This window comes from Mobula birostris, chromosome X (assembly GCF_030028105.1).
Source record: "Mobula birostris isolate sMobBir1 chromosome X, sMobBir1.hap1, whole genome shotgun sequence".
NCBI classification, from domain to species: Eukaryota; Metazoa; Chordata; class Chondrichthyes; order Myliobatiformes; family Myliobatidae; genus Mobula; species Mobula birostris.
In genome coordinates this window covers 47,035,597-47,055,574 of record NC_092402.1, presented here as the reverse complement: position 1 = coordinate 47,055,574, position 19,978 = coordinate 47,035,597, and the positions used below count along the sequence as shown (strand labels likewise).

The 19,978-nt window shown below is 45.5% G+C and overlaps 1 protein-coding gene across 7 annotated transcripts in view; it reads right to left on the bottom strand.

Annotated features, from left to right (window-relative positions):
* The window catches only part of LOC140191360 (oxysterol-binding protein-related protein 6-like), a 125,707-nt gene that overhangs the window by 15,178 nt on the left and 90,551 nt on the right, over positions 1 to 19,978 (bottom strand). For 6 of the 7 annotated variants that reach the window (XM_072248698.1, XM_072248696.1, XM_072248700.1 and 3 more), the window contains 6 exons: positions 12,450 to 12,703; positions 10,804 to 10,941; positions 7,927 to 7,990; positions 3,660 to 3,738; positions 1,738 to 1,882; positions 182 to 326 (listed from right to left, as the gene is read on the bottom strand). In XM_072248698.1, the coding sequence (XP_072104799.1) occupies positions 182 to 326; positions 1,738 to 1,882; positions 3,660 to 3,738; positions 7,927 to 7,990; positions 10,804 to 10,941; positions 12,450 to 12,703 (825 nt within the window). The remainder of the gene's footprint in view (positions 1 to 181; positions 327 to 1,737; positions 1,883 to 3,659; positions 3,739 to 7,926; positions 7,991 to 10,803; positions 10,942 to 12,449; positions 12,704 to 19,978) is intronic. The other variant, XR_011883816.1, reaches the window with a different exon arrangement.

The window sequence follows — 19,978 nt, the reverse complement described above, 5'->3', positions numbered from 1 at the left end:
GGCAGGGGAAAGGCTTGGATAATCACACTCTGATTGGACTGATTTAGTGCTTACGATGCAGGAAGTGCAAATAATTGCCTTGGAACGCTGACCACGGCAAGTGAACACAAGCTTCAGCAGGTGGACTCGAAGCTGGCTAACCTCACCGCTAAAGTGTCAACGGCAACACAGCAGCTCTTACTTGGTTTCCAAATGCATTTAGCAGTTTGTGGACCACCACAGTAAACTCCCTCGTGCCATTTGCCAAACAGCTGATGGACAATCCTCCCATTCTGATCCAGCACCGAGCCTTGCACCTCATTTACATTTGAACTCCAGTACTTGGTCTGGAGATAAAAGAGAGAACACAGCCAGTGAGAGTCAGAGTCATGCAGCGTTGACAGGCCCTTCAGCCCGACTGTTCCATGCTGACCAACCTCATCTAAGCTAGTCTCAATCCTTCTCAACTTCTATCCATGTACCCATCTTTAAATGTTGTTGATCTCCTGGCCTTAACTACCTCCTGTCGCTTTGTTCCACTGACAGTGATCACCAAATGTGGGCAATATACACAGGAAAAAAAAATTAATCAGGAACTATTTCCTCTCTGGTTCAAAATGGTTTCCTCATCCAATGGGAACCTGAAAGAATTGGGGGTGGGGGGTGTGCAGGAATCTCATTGAATCTTACTGGATACTGAAAGGCCTGACTAGACTGAACATAGAGAGGATGTTTTCTTTATAATGCTAAGGCTTGTTAAGGATTTTGGCAGGCTACATTTGGAGTAGTGAGAGACGTTTTGGGCCCTTTCTCAAAGAAAGGATGTGCTGGTATTGGGGAGGGTGCAGAGGTGGTTTATGAAAGTTATCCAGGGAATGAAAGTTAACATACAGGGAGCATTTAGTGGCTCTGGCCTGTACTTGCTGGAGTTTAGAAGGGTGTCTCCGCACATCTGTGTCGAGAAATCTCACTGAAACCTATTACATATTGAAAGGCCTACAGAGAGTGGATGTGGAGACTATGCTTCCTATAGTGGGGAGCTCTAGCACCAGAGGGCACAGCCTTAATCGAGGGACTTCCATTTAGAACAGAGATGAGGAGGAATTTTTTTAGCCAGAGTGGTGCATCTGTGGAATTCATTGCTACAGCCAGCTGTGGAGGCCAAGTCACTGGGTATATTTAAAGCTGAGGTTGATAGGTTCTTCATTAAGGGTGCCAAAGATTACAGGGAGAAGGCAGGAGTATGGAATTGAGAGGAATAATGAATCAGCCATGATGTAATGGTGGGCCAGACTCAATGGGCCGAATGGTCTAATTGTCCTCCCATGTCTTATGGTCATGGATAGAATAGGGTTGAAGAAAATGTCAGCCATGATAGAATGGCGGAGCAGACAATGGGCTGAATAGTCCAATTATGCTCCTATATCTTATGGTCCCCTAAACCTCCCCCTTCGCGACACAGTCCTTATACTGTTGAGATCTTGACTCCCCCAACCCTGCAAAAAAGACTGCATATTCACCTTATCTAACCCCCCTCATGATTTTATACATCGCCATAAGATCAATCCTCAACCTCCTACGCTCTAAGGAATAAATTCCCAGTCCGTGCAGCTTTCAGCTCGAGAATTGTCGGTGGCTGGTAGGATATTCGCCCGAGTAAGAGCAGTAGAGGACCCAACCCCTTGACCACCCGCCCTCACCCTGCTAAACAGACATAGCTGAAAAGCAGGCAGACAAGACACTGGCAGGGGAACACACCTTCAAGAAGGTTAGCCTGCACTGGCAGACACTGCTCTCGGTGTTGGTGATCACCACCTCACCGTAGTGTTCGATCCATCGCTGGCCGCTCAGGATGTTGTGAATACAGGAAGTCACTTTGTTCCACTGGTAGTGATCGCCAAACCTGGACAACACACACAAAAAACAATCAGCAAAAATAATAAACGCAGAAAAGGATTTGGGTCATAGGACCACAAGACACAGTAGTAATAGGCCATTCAGTCCATTGAGTCTGCTCAACCATTCTATCACGGCTGATTTATTATTTCTCTCAACCTTCTCTCTGTAACCTCTAAGAAAGTACACCCAAGCACTTTTGAAGACAGATGAGACTGCAGCTTCTGGAATGAAAAACAAAACTCAGCAGGTCAGGCAGCGTCTGTGGAGAAGTTTCAGGTCAAGTCCCTTTATGAGTCTAGATGAAGAGTCTCGACCAACAACAGTGACCACCCCTTTCCCTCCACCGATGCTGCCTGACCCACTGAGTTCCTCCAGCATCTTGCTGGTGGCAGGTGAGTCCACAGATGTCCTGACCTGCCAGAAGGAACTACTGGCACACATGTGCCTGGGGCAGCTCTCTGCTGGATAGAAAACAACAATGTGGGTCTGCTCGGGAATAACCCCTGAACAGACCAATCACGTGGCAGGTCTGGGCACAAGTCTGGCCCTAAATGGTGCTGGCTGAAGGAGGAATGACTGCCAGCACACAGCGGAGGAAGATATAGTGACAACGTTTCAGACGTTTGTATGGGAAAGGCATGGAGGAATATAGGCCCAATGCAGGCAAATGGGTCCAGGGTCAGGATGGACAGAAAGGGGCAAAACTGACCTCAGGGCAGTTAAAGAGCTGTCCTGTAACCGGTTGTATGTAGGTCAGTGCTGTGGGACCATCAACTAATCTGCTAGAGAAATAGTGCAGGTGGGGGCTGAAAGGAACTGTCAATGTCTCAGGTCCAGATCTGAATCAGGACAGGTCGTGGGAGCTTACTGTGTCTATACAAAGTGTGATGGACACAAGGTGTTAGATTGCACAGGTGTGGCACCTGTAAACTGAGTACTTTCTGTATCATATGTACATCGAAACAGTGAAATGCGTTGTTTGCTTCAATGATCACAGTCCGAGGAGCTTCTGGCATTAACATACCATGTCCACAACTTACTTTGGAACGTGTGTGGAAACCGGAGCACCCAGAGGGAACCCACATGGTCGCAGGTAAGATGTACAAATTCCTCACAGACAGTAGCAGGTAACGGTGCGTTAACCACTACGCTACCGTCAATGTCTGAGCATCTGGGAGGATGCTCACTCAGTCACAGGGAGAACATGCACACTCCACGCGGACAGCGCCATAGGTCGGCATTAAACTTGGGCCACTGGAGCTGCGCAGTCAGTTGGGACGTGGAATGCGGAGACTGAAACGGGCGGAAGAAGATGAGAGCGTGGTGTCGGAAAAGGATGGCGTGCGGTAGCCGGGAGAAGAGGTGGGCCAATAGAGGGTGGGTGACACCATTGAGTAGGGAGGCAAAAGGCGCTGTGTTTGGGCTCAGTGGGCCTGTTGACGGGGAAAGAGGGCTGGGGGAGTCCACGGGAGCCTGGAGTTGGCTGGATTGTGGAGAGCATGAGATGGAGGAGGGGATGGGAAGATTGCAGCTCCTCGGGGAGGAGTTGGAGTTGGCAGAGCCTTGGACAGGGCACAGCAGAGCAAGATTATTGAAAGTGCAAGCATGTGGGTGAGCTGTTGAACCTTGACCCTCTGTGTTCCTGCTCTGTGCATTGAAGGTAGGGGCGTGTTCACTGGTGGGTAACTGACCAGACTGAACCTGTGACCTCTGGTCCCACCTCTCTGAATAGTTCCCTTTCATTTGTTCCACAGGAGGGATTTCAAAACTTAGCTACTCACATTGGTAAACTCACGTTTACCATCCCGACGGGGACTATCTCAAGGGACTTGCCCCAGAACTTGTTCTTCCACCTCACATCTGAAAACAGAAGGGAAAGAGTAACAAGATCAGATTTATTGTCACTGACATTGGTCATGAAATTTGTTGTTTTATGATAGCAGTACAGTGCAGGCATAACAAATTACAAGTTATAATAAAAATAAATAAATAGTGCAAAACGAGACAATAAGAGATGGGAGCAGAATTAGGCCATTCAGCCCATTGGGTTTGCTCTGCTATTCCATCATGACTGAGTTATTATCCCTCTCAGACTCATGAGAGTTCGAGGAATAACGAGATAGTTTTCATGAATATTCAGGGTCTCACGGCACAGGTTTGGAAATTTGTTGATTTGATGGTGTTGTAATTAATGAACAGCAGCCTGACGTAGAAATTGCTATTGTCCAAGTGGTGCAAGGCCGAGTGGAAAGCCAGCGAGATTGGATCTGCTGTAGAGCTGTTGTGGTGGCAGGTCCAAGTCCCAATTCTTCACATGTTGGTAACGGCACGGGAGAAGCTTGTCATTGCTTACAAGCTAGCCCTAGTGGAATCGTCCTGTCAGCACCCAATCCAAGGTTGGAGTGGTTAGATGGTGGTTGGAACTGGTAGACATGCTCATCTGGTGGATGTCAGTCTACTCTTTCCCCAACTACTACTCTACTCATGTGTAAGGAGCAGTGGGTCACTCATTCACAAGACCAGAAGACATAGGAGCAGAATTAGTCCATTCAGCCCATGGAGTCTTCTCTGCCATTCCATCATGGCCGATTTATTATCCCCCTCAACCCCATTCTCCTGCCTTCACCTCATAACCTTTGATATACTAATCAAGAACCCATCAACCTCTGCTTTAAATACCCAATCACTTAACCCCCACAGCCATCTGTGGCACTTAATTCCACAGATTCATCACCCCCGGCTAAAGAAATTCCTCCTCACCTGTTTTAAGGAGATGTCCTTCTATTCTGAAGCTGTGCCCTCTGGTCCTAGACTGTCCCACTTACGGAAACATCCTCTCCATATCCACTATTATTAGGTCTTTCAAAAGTTGGTAGGTTTCAATGAGATCCCCCACTCATTTTACTAAACTCCAGCAAGTACAGGCCAGGAGCCAAATGCTCCTCATACATTAATCCTTTCATTCTCAGAATAATTCTCATGAACCTCCTCTGGACCTTCTCTCATGCCAGCACCTCCTTTCTTAAAGGGCCACAAGCTGCTTACTATATTCCAAGTGCAGTCTGACCAATGCCTTATAAAGCCTCAGCATCAGATCCTTGTTGTTATATTCTAGCCATCTCTAAATGAATGCTAACATTGCATGTCTTCCTCACGACCACTCAACCTGCAAGTTAACCTTTCAGGAATCCTGCACGAGGACAAGTCCCCTTGCACCTATGATTTCTGAATTTGTTCCCCATTTAGAAAATAATCTGCACCTTTATTTTTTTCTACTAAAAATGCATGACTAATGCTTGCTTCCACCTCTTCACTAGCAGTGTACTCCTAGCATCTATCAATGTGCAAAACAAATAACAACTTACCTCATTAATCTTCTTGAAGACCACCCACCATCTTAAAACCCTCTAACATCTGATATTTCCAGATTGCATCCTCATTGTCACATGCCCACCTGCATCCCGCATGATTTTGCCTCTTGAACTACTGGGTGTCCTCTGGAGATGTTTGTAGGTACTTGCCTGTGATAGGTCAGCAAACACTTCCCTGGCAAGTTCAGTGAAGGGGTCAAATTCTTCTGAGATGACGACCAGCAATGCCCAGGAGCTGAAAACGGTAGCCTGTGCACTGCCCAGTTAAGCCACAGGAAAAACAAAAGGCTCACTCTTGTGAATTATCGCATCCCCTTGCAAAGGTGCGAATTAAAGATTAGTGGATGATGGAATCATTCAGAGCAGTCTTTAGTCCTGCAGAGCGGGGCAGCAAGGTAGCACAGCTGCTAGTGTAACACTATCACAGAGCCAGGATCCCTGATTCAGTTCCATCGTGGTCTTTAAGGTGGTTGTATATTTGACCCAAGATCGCAAGGGTTTTCTCCCACATTTCAAAGATGTACATGTTGAGTAGATTAATTGGTTGCATGGGTGTAATTGGGAGGCAAACACTCACTGGGCCAGAGCTGAATCTCCAGCACTAGCCTCATCCACATATGGAGTGCCACCACCATCTAGTGGTTATCCAGGAAAATATCAGCAGGAGAAGGAACTGCAGGAACTGGAACTGCAGATGTCAAGCGTCCCGAAGACGTCCCTCAAACTTTCTCACCGCAACCATCTCATCACGGGAGTGGAGCTGACCTTCAGAAGTAAACAGGAAACTATTCAACCTACAGTGACTACATCTTGGAGCCAAGTTCATTCAAACCTCAGCAACGCTCACTGATGGTCGCACTCAAGAAACTGATTCATTGTGGGTCCTCTCACTAACTCTTAAGAGAATGGGCTGTACGCTCAGCATCTGCAGGACAAAGGTTCCCTCTGACCTCCCCTCTGACAACGAAGGTTCACAACACAATCCAGAAAACCCTAACCAACCTCTTGGCAAAGACATTTTAGATTCAGACTTATTTATCACGTGGACATCGAAATGCATTTTTCTTTTGAGCTAACAACCAACACACCCAAGGATTTGCTGGGGGCAGCCTGCAAGTGTACACCGCACGTTTCGGTGCCAACACAGCATGCCCAGTGTTCAGTAGAACACCACAAGCAGCAACAGCAAAACAAACCCACCCAGAGGAGGGAGGAGAAGATGGCGACGCAGCCTCTCCGGTGAACAATATCGGTATTTCTAAGTAGGGGCCATGCACAATTCTGATTTGATGGAGACAGACGTGAGAAACACGGAGGAACATCTGGAGAAATTTCTAAAATGCTCGGTTCGCTGCCACTGCTACTGTGCGATTGAGAATTTCCGGAGGGAAGGCCCCAAATCCTCAACTTTGCCTGCTGCTGGCAGCCGGGGCTGGGGTCGAAGCGCTCGGCAGAGATGGTGCTCGGTGTCGGAGGGCTGGTCGGAGGCTCAAAGCTTTCGGACAGACTCAAGGTCGGACTGTGGTCGGGTGCTTCTAGTATGCTGCATCGGCAAGTTTGCGGCGCTGGAGGTTCATGGCAGGGGGAGTTTCTCCCTTCTACTGTCTGCGTGAGATAATGGGACTTTTGAGAGACTTTGAGACTTGTTTTTTACCGTGCCCATGGTCTGTTCTTTATCAAATTACGGTATTGCTTGCACTGTTGTAGCTATATGTTATAATTATGTGGTTTTTGTCAGTTTTTCAGTCCTGGTCTGTCTTGTGTTTCTGTGATATCACACTGGAGGAACATTGTATCATTTCTGAATGCATGCATTACTAAATGACAATAAAAGAGGACTGCGTGTCCTCATAATCTAATCTAAAACCCCCTTTCCCACCTACTCACATACCAACCCCATGGGCAGGCCGCCTCCAGTTCTTAGTCCCGGACTCTCAGACATTAGTGGAATTCATGTCTGCCTTCAATAATCAAGTACAACCTTTGCTCGATTAAGACCTAAGACTTGGCACAAGCTCATGGTTTACAGTGATCCCTACTCTCCCACCAGCTTGAGACTTAACCACCAACACCATCTCCACAGCATTCTCCAAATTTACTGGGGGTGGGGGGTGGGGGGGGAAGAGAATCAAACCAATGCCAGTGCCCTCCCCCAGACCAACATCCTCAGCACTGAGGCCCTAGTTCCACTGAACTGGCTACCTAGTGTAGGCTGTTTCACTGGCATTTCCCTCCACAGACACTGCCTGCCCCACAGAGCTCCATCATCTTTACTGCATGCTTGGTATCAGCCTCCTGAAGCAGACACGCAATTCTGAACCGAAGGACCCACTCGGCGAGATCCCATGAAAAAAAATACAACATCCTCAGTGAAGGAGCAGCATGGGAACTCAAAGGCCATGTACTAGGAGTGCAGGAGCCCTGTGCCAACGGTGGAAGGGTTCTCCACCCCACAAACCACCCACCCAGACCGTCAGCATTTCTGCCCCCTCGGTGGAAGAGTTTGCAGATCCCACAATGGCCTCGTCGGTTACCTGAGAACCCAGAGAGCCAGGGACAGAGCAAGTCATCCTCAATCATGAAGAAGAGAGAAATAACTGGGAACTCAGCATGAGGCTGTTAATCCCTTCCCTCTCCAAACCCGATGTTGCTGTTCCCACTCCCCGACGCTGCTAACCTTGCCAGAAGACGAAGTTTTCCGATTCAGCATGGCAGACCGAGACTGGTGGATGATGACTAACCTGCAGAAAGACAAAGCATGTTGGGAGGTGTTACATTGGGAGTGATCCACCTCCACTCCCCCCCCCCCCCGAAGGGTCCTCTTCTTCAGACTCAGATGCATTTATCACATGCACATCAAAACATACAGTGAAATGTGTCATTTGTGTTAACAGCTTACACAACCTAGGAACGTGCTACAGGCAACTTGCAAGTGCTACAGACAGAGACCATCCAACAGGCTTGTCTCTACCTTGGGCAGGGGACAGAGCAGCCCAGAGCAACTTCTTCAGCACTCAACTTTGTTCTCATCCAAAATCCATGAAATGTTTACACTTCCCAAATATCATATACCAAACAAGTCACTCACTTAAAACCCCGACTTCCTTGGCTGCGCAAGTCTAGGGAAGGCACACTCCGATCCCGCCAAACTCACGAGTGTGAGACGGCTCTCCCACCCCCAAACCCGGGCTCGTGTGGATGCTGTGTCATTTGCTACCCTGTTACAAATTAGTGCCACTAAATGACAGACAGTACACTGCATACGATTGAAGGAATACTTCTGAATCTTAACTTAAGGGTTAGTAAAGGAAAACAGAAAGGGCCTATTTTAATCAAACAGTCAAACGTGCACAATTTGGAGCTCATCTGAACTTCTCTGTCACTCACGCACCGGGTGCTCAGTCAGTGTCAGAGCACACACCACCTTCCGAACGTCGCTTGCAATTCATCTTGAACAAACGGGTCTCCCGCTGGGTTGTATCCTACAACTGGTTCTCCCCAGCGTCTTCTCTCTTCATCTCCCGCTGAATCAAAAACCCAAGCCCAACCTTAGTGTCCCTCATCAGAAACGCTTCCTCTCAGTTCTACCATCCTAATTGGATAGCACACGTCCCTCATCAACAATAACCCAAACAGGCTGAAAGCAGAACAGACCGCTCTTACATAGCTGCTAAATGAATTACAGAGCATAACAGTAAAAATATGAACCAGGGCATTACACTGGGGTGCGTAGAAATTTATTCTTCTAGAGGGGAGCAAATCTCTGAAATTTTCTACCCCTACAGGTGCTGAAGGCCAGATCACTAGATATTTAAGGTGGAAATAAGTATTTAAGAAATTGAGGATTATGGGGAATTTCCCCAAAGAGGAACTGAGGACAGTGTCGATCAGCCTCGATCATATTAAACAATGGGGCAGACTTGAGGGGCTTAATCCTATTTTCTTGTGTTGCAAGTCACAGTAGAGTCGAGTGTACCCCTGTCCACTTTGTAACATGAACTAAGGTGGCAGACTGTGTAGAGCAGAGAGAAAGTAGGCTTGGGTGAAAGGTCTTCACACTGCCACATTAACCAGGTTTCTCTCCCCCAGACACTGCTGCGCACATGGGGTCTTTTCAACAGTTTTACTGGGTCTTAGGATGATCGGTAGTATAGCCCCAACTTGTTTCAAATTAACGGACAATACGAAATCCCCGCTGAGAACAGGGTTTACTTTGCAAAAAAATTGAACATAACTAAACTTTGGAGTTAACCACAAAGACTCATTTCTCTTAACTGGAGGTGACTTGGCCTATACATACACAACGCCCAACAACAACATGGAGGGGAACGTTTCTGATGGTGGGGGAATCTAGGACCAGAAGGCACAACCTCATAGTACAAAGGTGGCCCTTTGGAACAGACGAAGAATTTCTTTAACTAGAGGGGGTTGAATCTGTGGAACTTACTACCACAGACGGCTGTGGAAGTAAAGTCGTTGGGTATACTTAAAGCAAAGGTTGATGGCTTCTTGATTAGTAAGGCCGTCAAAGGTTACGGGGAGAAGGCAGAAGAATGGGATTGAGGGGGATAATAAATCAGCCATGATGGAATGGCAGAGCAGACTGTATGGGTCGATTGGCCTAATTCTGCTCCTATGTCATATGGTCTTGATGACTGACAAGAATAAGTTACAGTATAGCACAGGCTGGATATTTGTTGCCCAGACTGCCAGTAGTCTTGAGTTGACTTCAGGCGAGGCAGCTCTTGGAAGGGTAGGGTAGAGGTATACATGATTCCACCGCAACATAGATTAGAAGCATAGTACTGGGGAAGATCAGTTATAATGCACTTTGCTCCAATGCCCTTGCCAAAAAAATTGGACTGGATCAGATGCTGCCACAGTCTCCAATAGTCAGACCATTTAACTTAATACAGCTCACAGCCCTGACTTACATCCTAAGGGCCTGTGGTCAGGGTACCTTTAGTCACCCATTCAACTGGAACAACCTGTGCCACTAACTACTTAATTAAGACATAGGAACAGAACTAAGCCATTCAGTCCATCAAGCTTGCTCTACCATTCCACCATGGCTGATTTATTATCCCTCACCCCTATTCTCCTGCTTTCTCCCCATAATCTTTGACACTCTTATAAAAGCCCATCAACCTCTGCTTTAAATACACCCAACGACTTGGCCTCCACAGCTATCTGTGGCAATGAATTCCACAGAGTCACGACCCTCTGGCTAAATAAATTCCTCATCTGTTCTAAGGGGACAACTTTGTATTCTGAGGCTGTGCCCTCTGGTCCTAGATTCCCCCACTATTAAAAGTATACTCTCCACATCCACTCTATCTAGGCCTTTCAATATTCCAAAATTTTCAATGAGATCCCCCCGCCCCCATTCTTCTAAACTCCAGCGAGTACAAATCCCAGAGCCATCAAATGCTCCTCATGGTAACCCTTCTATCGCCGGGACCATTCTCGTGAACCTCCTCTGTTGACCTGACTCAAACCCCAAGATCTGAAGTGGGGGAAAAAAATAAGGCAAATGATCTACATATAGGAATACCTGCTCTCCAATAAACCGAAAGCCCTTGTCTTCCCGCATACATTCATATGTCTCGCCAAGAATGGGGTTAAATGGCTTGCACCGTGCTCTGTAATAAGTGGAGGCATAGCCCGACACAGCAAAGGCAGCAATGTAAACCTGTAGGGAGAAAGGATCGAACTGTAAGAGATGCGAGGCTGAGGGAGGGGTTGTAGAATGCCATTACTGTCATCACAAACCTCTTGCCGTCTGAATTATACAAACTTACGGCAATATCCAAAAGTTCCATTTCTAAAGTCCTGTTCCTTCTGCAGAACTTGATTCCCCATTTTCTCCACTCTATAAACTCCCAGTTGATGCACAATTTGTCCAAGCAGACCTGTCAACTTTTATTAATAGTTTTTGTCCAGTTTCTTGGTCATCTCTAAATTTTGAAGTGTTAATTTTTGTATTCATTTGAAGATTTCACAGAATTTCAATTTATAAAAAAAATTGCAACAATGTCTCATTTAATATAATCCTTATATCTGCATACTGTCTTCAGTACCCTTCCCCTACCACCAATAAAAATTCTGGCTCATTTGAAACCCCTTTTCTGGGACGTGTTCTGAATTGGAGCCCCTCCATTTTCCCTGCAGAATCACCTTCCCATTGAATATTGTTCAGGGTCTTCACCAATCCAGGAAGCAACCTCTTTCATTCATATCCAAAACACAAGGACTGCTAGCAAGATCACCCACTTACTGCCCTTATAGTTTAGGGTCAACCATATTGCTGTGTGTCTGAACCACCAAGTCCAGACAGCACAAAGACGACAGATTTCCTACCCTAAAGAGCTTTAGTGAACGTGATGGTTAAGGAAATATGGTCGTCGTTTTAGGATTGACAGTGTTTTAGAGTAATTTTTCCAAGCTTATAAGTTCCCAGCTGTCTTAGTGAGATCTCAAGTCCCAGTGCTGAGAAACTAGCCTTAGAAGATGTGAATTTCTATAGCACCTTTCAGAACATTTCAATTGGCAGTGCAGCCACTGAGGTCTTTTCTAAAACATGATTACTGTTCTAATGCACACAGTGGCCACTTTATAAGATACAGGAGTGGAACGCGGTGTGGTCTCCTGCTGCTGTAGTCCCTCCACTTCAAGGTTCAATGTGTTGTATGTTCAGAGATGCTCTTCTACACACCAATGTTATCAAGTGTGGATGTTTGAATTACTGTCACCTTAAACCAATTTTGACTATTCTCCTCTGACCTGTCTCATTAGCAAAGTGTTTCCACCCACAGAACTGCCGCTCACTGGATTTTTTTTTTTGGTACCATTCTCTGTAAATTCTAGAGACAGTGTGTGGAAATCCCAGATCAGCAGGTGCTGAGATACTCAAACCACTCCATCTGGCACCAACAATCATTCCGCGGTCAGTCACTCAGATCACATTTCTTCCCCATTCTGATGTTTGCTCTGAACAATTGAACCTCTTGACCATGCCTGGATGCTTTTAAGCATCGAGTTGTTGCCACATGATTGGCTGATTAGTGGTGTACATTATTGTAACTTCTATGCTCATTAAGATAAATACATACAGAGGAAGACATTGGAGCTCTTAGCACCTGAAGGGCAGATAGCACCCACCCAGTTAACTCATCCCACAGAACAGATGGGTGAACTCACCATGCGTTCAAATGGATTGGCAGTCCTGCTCGCCGTGTCTAGCAACTCTGTGAACTCCAGCTCCTCGCAGAGTCGCTGCAGCGTGTTTAGTGGCTCATTCAGCTGGACCGGCATGGAGACTTTCGACAGGTCTTTTCCAATATTGTTCTTCAGGATGTTCCAAAGGCTGACATTGCCCAGATTTGGGCCAGGAGCAGGGAGGGATGTCCTCCTTTGAACAGTGTTAACAGAAGCGCAACTTGGAACCTCCTCAACTTTGGAAAAGAAAAATTATATTTCTTTTAAACATGTATGCTTGCATCTTATTTCTCCCATCCCCCAACACCCCAACTCAAATGACTAAAACAGTAAACTCAATATTGAGGAATCAGATGTTAGAACATAGGCTCAACATCATGGGCTGAAGGGCCTGTACTGTGCCAACTTTTAGACTATAAGACACAAGGACAGAAGTAGGCCATTTGCCCATTCCATCTTGGGTGATTTATTATCCCCCTCAAACCCATTCTCCTGCCTTCTCCCTGTCACCTTTAATGCCCTTACCAATCAAGAACCTATCAACCTCCACTTTAAATACACCCAGTGACTTGGCCTCCACAGCCATCTGTGGCAATAAATTTTAACCTGCTCTAGGATCAAGGTAACCCTTCCTTCGCACATAACCCTCCGTAAATGAACCAACCCATGAACACCAGCTCACTTTTTTTGCACTCAAGTTTTTTTTAAATATATATTTCTTCCCTGTAAGTTGTGGTATTTTTATGTATTGCACTGTACTGCAGTCGCAAAACAAATTTCATACGTCAGTGATAAACGTCCAGATTTCAACTTCACTCCTCTAACAGAAAAAAACCTCTAGTTTTGATATTCTCCACCTTTAGTTCCTCAGGAAGGAAGTTATGTGGCCTCCACTTCCTGATCTCTCTACATCCTCAAGCTGTGTCTTCAGCTGTCTGGGCCCCAAGGCCAGGAAATTCTCTGCCAATACTTCCTCTCTCTCCTTACAAGCACTCCCCTGACCCAATCTCTCCTTGTGACCTGGTATTAAGCAGAGTTCACTAACCACTCCTAAAAAGCACCTTAGATCTGAATGCAATATTGAATCTTCAACATCCTATTTATCACCTGTGCATCAAACCATACAACGAAATGTACCGCTTGCCTAGGGATGTGCTAGGAGAAAGTGTCACCACATACTTTGTGATGGATATTCACTACTTAGCCTATGGGCCCCTTCGTTGTTTACTAATCTCTGCTTTCTAAATACAGCAGCTGCCACACGTAAAATCAAACAGTGGTAAGTAAGTACTTAACTAATACTGCTTTATTTAGTTTCTGGTCATAAACAAGAGTCAGTGTCCAGTTCTTAAAATGTAAATTGTCAGCAGTAATCAGTATTGTCTACACAGCGACTTAACAGAGTCCGTAAAAGCAGATGCTAGCTCACTACACCAGCTTTATTACCGCTTAAGACCATGAGACAAGGGGTTGTTTAATTTGGCTTGTTTCAAATAGAAAAGCTGACTTTTAAGTTGCTTAGTTCAAGGAAACGTGAAGAACAGATGGATAGTATCATTTAGCATATCAATAAAAGAAGTGTTGTCAGGATTAGGGTAGGAAGATCTATAACCATGAAAGAGACATGAAAGAAACATGGAGTGAACTAGAATCCATTTCTCTGGCTTTGGATTCTGTGACAGCCAATTTGTGCAGCTGCATTGTTGGTTTGTCTTTTTAGTTCATAGGAATTGTACCTGTGTTTTTGAAATCTTTTAAACTTACTTTTATAAATGCTTAGATAGAAACACTGCTTTAAACATGTTTTAAGAATGCTGTTTGGATTTAAATGTGTGTCACTGAAAGTAAATGAATTGTGTTTTAAACCACTTTAACAGCTGGTAGTGAGAAGGAACCCACAACTTGAATAGTGGGTATTGGCAGCTAAACACCCCATGGAGAATAAACAGGGAAGTGAACTAGTCTTTGAAAATTGAGTAGTTACAGTATAATCTCCCTTTAGTGAGAGTATTTGTAGCCATTTATATCTGATAGGGCTTAAAGTCTTCATCTGAGTTTAGAACTTCATGGTCAGTAAACCCAATACCATCACAATTCCAGTGACAACATATCATGCTCACAATGCTCGGCAAAACACGGAACACAACAAGCAACAAAACAACAGCTCCTTTCCTCCCTCCCACACGGACAGCTTTCCAACTCCAGGGCAGGACTCTGCCCTCCAGTCTCTAGGCTTCGACCATCAGCCTTCAGTATAATCACTTGTCAGAAGCTCTCCATGACGAGCCGACATCTGTCATTTGCCTGGGCATACAGAGCAACTATAATGAATAGTTGTCCTGTGTGCCACAAGTGCAGTTTTTTCATCTGTCTAACATCCTGTTTTGGTTAACTACTGCTGAATGTCTAAGCATCCAAAGCACTGGCAAAACTAAAGATCATTACACAAGAAACAAGAGTAGTTTGCTCAGTCCCTTGGGCCTGTTCCTCCATCCAATATTGCACAAGCCCCATATAATCATCTACCAGAAGGCTGCCTGGATTACAGGGCACACGATGCAAGGTTGGACACCTATTTTCTCTGGAGCAGCAGAGGCTGGGTGGGGGGGGGGCTGATAGACATTGATAAGGTTATGAGAGGCATAGATTGGAAAAGATTGTGACTCTCTACCCAGAGGACAGAAATGTCTAATGGTAGAGAGCATGCATTTAGGATGACAGGGTGAGGAGTTCAAAGGAGATGTACAGAACAAGTTTCTCCCCCCCCCCCCAGACACGCACACACACACACACACACAAATGCAGAGTGGCAGGTGCCTGAAATGTGGGGTGGTGGTGGTGGAGGTAAGAGATGGAGCCATTTAAGAGGCTCTTAGATAGGCACATGAATGGAGGGACATGGAATGTCTACACAGAGAAGCCTTTAGGTGGTATTAGCTTAATTGGTTGGCACATTGTGAGTCAAAGGGCCTCTCTTCCTGTGCTGCACTATCCCTTCATCTATGACTTATTCCCCTTAGTCTGCAAAGGTCTACCCATTTCTGTCCAGAACGCTGAGAGTGCACTTCTCCAGCCCTTTGCACTGAGCGTTCTAAGGATTCTTCACCTTTCTCCTCACTGGTCCCAGATGGGCAACTTCATGACCCCTTACTGGTGTGGACGAGATGGGCCAAAGGTTCCACTGATCCTACTGTCCTCAACAAATTAGTCAGGGGATGGAAACGTCAACCCCCTCAAGCCCTGTAAGGCCTCATCTCTGAACTCATGTACAAGACTACTTAATATTTCCAAAAATTTGGGACAAAAATGTGCATTTCTGAGAACCAAATTTGGCAGGTGTTAGAAATTAATGACCTAAGCATAAAGCATCAGATGATGGTTTTGCAGATCAGTTAATTAGCATTTCAAACATAAAACTTATTGACAAAGTACAGGTTTAGAGAACATACACCCATTGGTGGCAAAAGTAAATTATTTTACATAATACCTTTAATCTTGTTACAGAAGGTATTTTGGTCAAAAATTTATATTGTGCTAAAAAGGTGACTAAACACTCTACCAATGGAAGCTTTAAAGAACTTTATGATGGTGGGGGTAGGATTAGAGCATGATGATTAAGTCACAGCTGTCAGCTATAGGACAGGGGTGATGAGGGGAAGTGGACTGTGCCCAGCATGCCAGAATTGAAGAATACAGAGTTCTGGAAGGGTCAAAGAGAGCATGAACTGTTTTTGCAAAGGAATGGAGATTACAGCAGCACAAGGCAGTGACGTTGGATGGCTGGGATTATCTCAATAAAGGATTATAATTTTATTTTTGCTTTGAAAAGAAATTAAATTTTCTTTGCAACCGCAAACCAAACTTAAGTTCTATGCAAATATAGCAGCGACTTGCATACGATATGATCAACTCCACCAATCTCTTTCCTTGTGCAAGGTTGTTCAACAGATCAAGAAATCACAACTCCACCACCAGGGGGAGCATTTGAGCCTATCTGGTGAATTTTTCAAGCACTTGCATGTTTGCCAGATCTTGCATATGGATTTTCAAATATCAGCACCTACAATCACCCCTGTACTCCCCACTAGAACAAGAGAAAAGAGGGGAAGCTAAAGTAAAAGGCAAAAAGGGCACTCTCATACAACACTTCAGGCAGCATTGGTGAAAGAAATAATTAGGTCAATGATTAGAACCCTCACTTGACACTAGGTCATCAAGCAGATACGTCAACTCCATTTTCCTCTCAGCAGATACCGCCTGACCTTCTGAGTAGTTCAAGCATTTTGCTTTTATTTCGCATTTCCAGCACCTCCAGTTTAGTGCTCCGTGACCAAGATCTGCTCATACAATACTGCACCAAAGTCTTAGGGACATGTAAAAAAAAATTCTGTAAGAGCAGATGCTTTCAAAAATAATGTAATGAAAGGCTTCTAAATATCAGAAAATTACTATAAAGAGCAGTAAACAAAAATTAAATCAAATCAATATTTGATGTGATCACCCTTTGCTTTTAAAACTGCATCAATTCTCTTAGGTACAGTGTCATGCAGTTTTAAAAGAAAATCAGCTGGTAAGTTATTCAGAGCATCTTGGAGAACTTGCCACAGTTCTCCTACAGACTTTGGCTGCCTCACTTGCTTCTGTCTCTGCAGGTTATCTCAGACAGCCTTGATGATGTTGACGTCAGGGCTCGGTGGAGGCCACACCATCTGATGCAGAACTCCTTGTTTGTCTTTTCACTGAAGATAGTTCTTTATGAACTTGGCCATGTGTTTGGGGTCATTGCAGTGCTGCAGAATGAAGTTGGGACTGATTAGATGCTTCCCTAATGGTATTGCATGGCAGATGAGAATCTGCCTGTACTTTGTATCGCATTGATGATTCCATTAATTCTGACCAGACCACCACCTCCGTTTGCAGAAATGCAGCCCCAAACCTGCAGGGAATTTCCACCGTGCTTCATTGTTGGCTGCAGACATTCATTCACGTAGCACTCTCCAGCTCTTTTACGGACAAACTGCCTCCTGTTTGAGCCAAAAGTTTCAAATTTTGACTTGTCAGTCCAGTCCTTGTATTTTTGTACATAAGTACCTTTGTTTAGTGTGGGCATGTGGCCAAGTAGTTAAGGCATTGGACTAATGACCTGAAGGTCGTGAGTTCAAGCCCCGGCCGAGGGAACGTGTTGTGTCCTTGAGCAAGGCACTTAATCACACATTGCTCTGCGACGACACTGGTGCCAAGCTGTATGGATCCTAATGCCCTTCCCTTGGACAACATCGGTGTCGTGGAGAGGGGAGACTTGCAGCATGGGCAACTGCTGGTCTTCCATACAACCTTGCCCAGGCCTGCGCCCTGGAGAGTGAAGACTTTCCAGGCGCAGTATCATGGTCTCGCAACACTAACGGATGCCTTTACTTTACCTTTGTTTACCATTTGGAGGAATGGCTTTTTGGCAGCAACTCTTCCATGAAGCCTACTTTTAGTAAGACTGCAGAGGGGTCTACTTGGATTCCAGTAGTTTCTGAGAGTTCAGAGCTGATAGCAGTGTGTGAGTTTGATGTATCTCTTGTCTGCTGCATTCAGTTTCCATGGCTGACCACTTCGACTCTGGTCTTCAACCTTCCCTGTTTCTTTGTGTTTCTTCAGAAAAGCCTGGATAGCACATCATGAAATTCCTGTCTGCTGCAAAATTTCTGCTTGGGAGAGATCTTGCTGATTCAGGATGACCACCTTGTGTCTTGTTGTTGTGCTCACTCTTGAATTGATGATTTGAAGGTTAAACTGTCGTGTCTGCCACACCCTCACCTTTTAGTCTGGTTGTCCTTCGCCCAGTTTCATTCCTTTTAGACCCGTTTCTGTTTCAGTCAATCTGTTCAGTTCTTTCAATTCATTATGTCATTGAACTGTTGTTATCTTTGTTTAATCATGCACTGGGCTATATAACTACAACAATCAAATTTTTATCTGATAAGTGGTCTATTACTTAATATGTTACTTTCTTTAACAAAATACAAAACTTTCTCTAACATTTAACTTTTTGTAAAATGAATGTTTGGAAATCTAAAATTTGCTGTTTTCTATTGACACACTAATGCAGAAGACAAAAAATGTTAAACAAAATTTCTATAAAAACTCTAGGGTGCCCAAGACTTTCACACAGTACTGTACACTCAATGGCCAATTTATTAGGTACCTAATAAAGTGGCCAGTGAGTGCATGTTTGTGGCAGTATGGGCTATCTTTAGCCCATCCAGTTCAAGATTCAAGGTGTGGTGCATTCAGAGATGGTCTTCTGCACATCTCTATTGTAACACATGGTTATTTGAGTTACTGCCACGTTCCTATCAGCTTGAACCAGTCTGGCCATTCTCCTCTGACCTCTCTCATTAACAAGGTGTTTCCACCCACAGAACTGCTGCTCACTGGATATGCTGGTGAACGCAGCAGGCCAGGCAGTATCTATAGGAAGAAGCAGTCAACGTCTCCAGCCGAGACCCTTCATCAGGACTAACTGAAAGAAGAGATAGTAAGAGATTTGAAAGTGGGAGGGGGAGGGGGAGATCCGAAATGATAGGAGAAGACAGGAGGGGGAGGGATGAAGCCAAGAGCTGGACAGTTGATTGGCAAAAGGGATACGAGGCTGGAGAAGGGAGAGGATCATAGGACGGGAGGCCTCAGGAGAAAGAAAGAGGGAGGGGAGCGCCAGAGGAAGATGGAGAGCAGGCAAGGAGTTATTGTGAGAGGGACAGAGAGAGAGAAAAAAGAGAGATTAAAAAAGGGGGGAAAATGGGAATGAGACATGGAATTAAAATGTGTGGTCACTGGGAGATCCTGCTTTCTCTGGCGGACAGAGCGTAGATGTTCAGCGAAACAGTCTCCCAGTCTGTGTCGGGTCTCGCCAATATATAGAAGGCCACATCGGGAGCACCGGACGCAGTATATCACCCCAGCCGACTCACAGGTGAAGTGTTGCCTCACCTGGAAGGACTGTCTGGGGCCTTGAATGGTGGTAAGGGAGGAAGTGTAAGGGCATGTGTAGCACTTGTTCCGCTTACAAGGATAAGTGCCGGGAGGGAGATCGGTGGGAAGGGATGGGGGGGGGGGGGGAACGAATGGACAAGGGAGCCGCATAGGGAGCGATCCCTGCGGAAAGCAGAAGGGGGGGGGGGTGGAGGGAAAGATGTGCTTAGTGGTGGGATCCCGTTGGAGGTGGTGGAAGTTACAGAGAATTATATGTTGGACCCAGAGGCTGGTGAGGTGGTAGGTGAGGACAAGGGAATGAGGGATTCTCAGATCCCTGTAAACAGGGGAACCCTATCCCTAGTAGGGTGGCAGGAGGATGGGGTGAGAGCAGATGTGTGTGAAATGGGAGAGATGCGTTTGAGAGCAGAGTTGATTATGGAGGAAGGGAAGCCCCTTTCTTTAAAAAAGAAAGACATCTCCTTCATCCTGGAATGAAAGGCCTCATCCTGAGAGCAGATGCGGCGGAGACGGAAGAGTTGTGAGAAAGG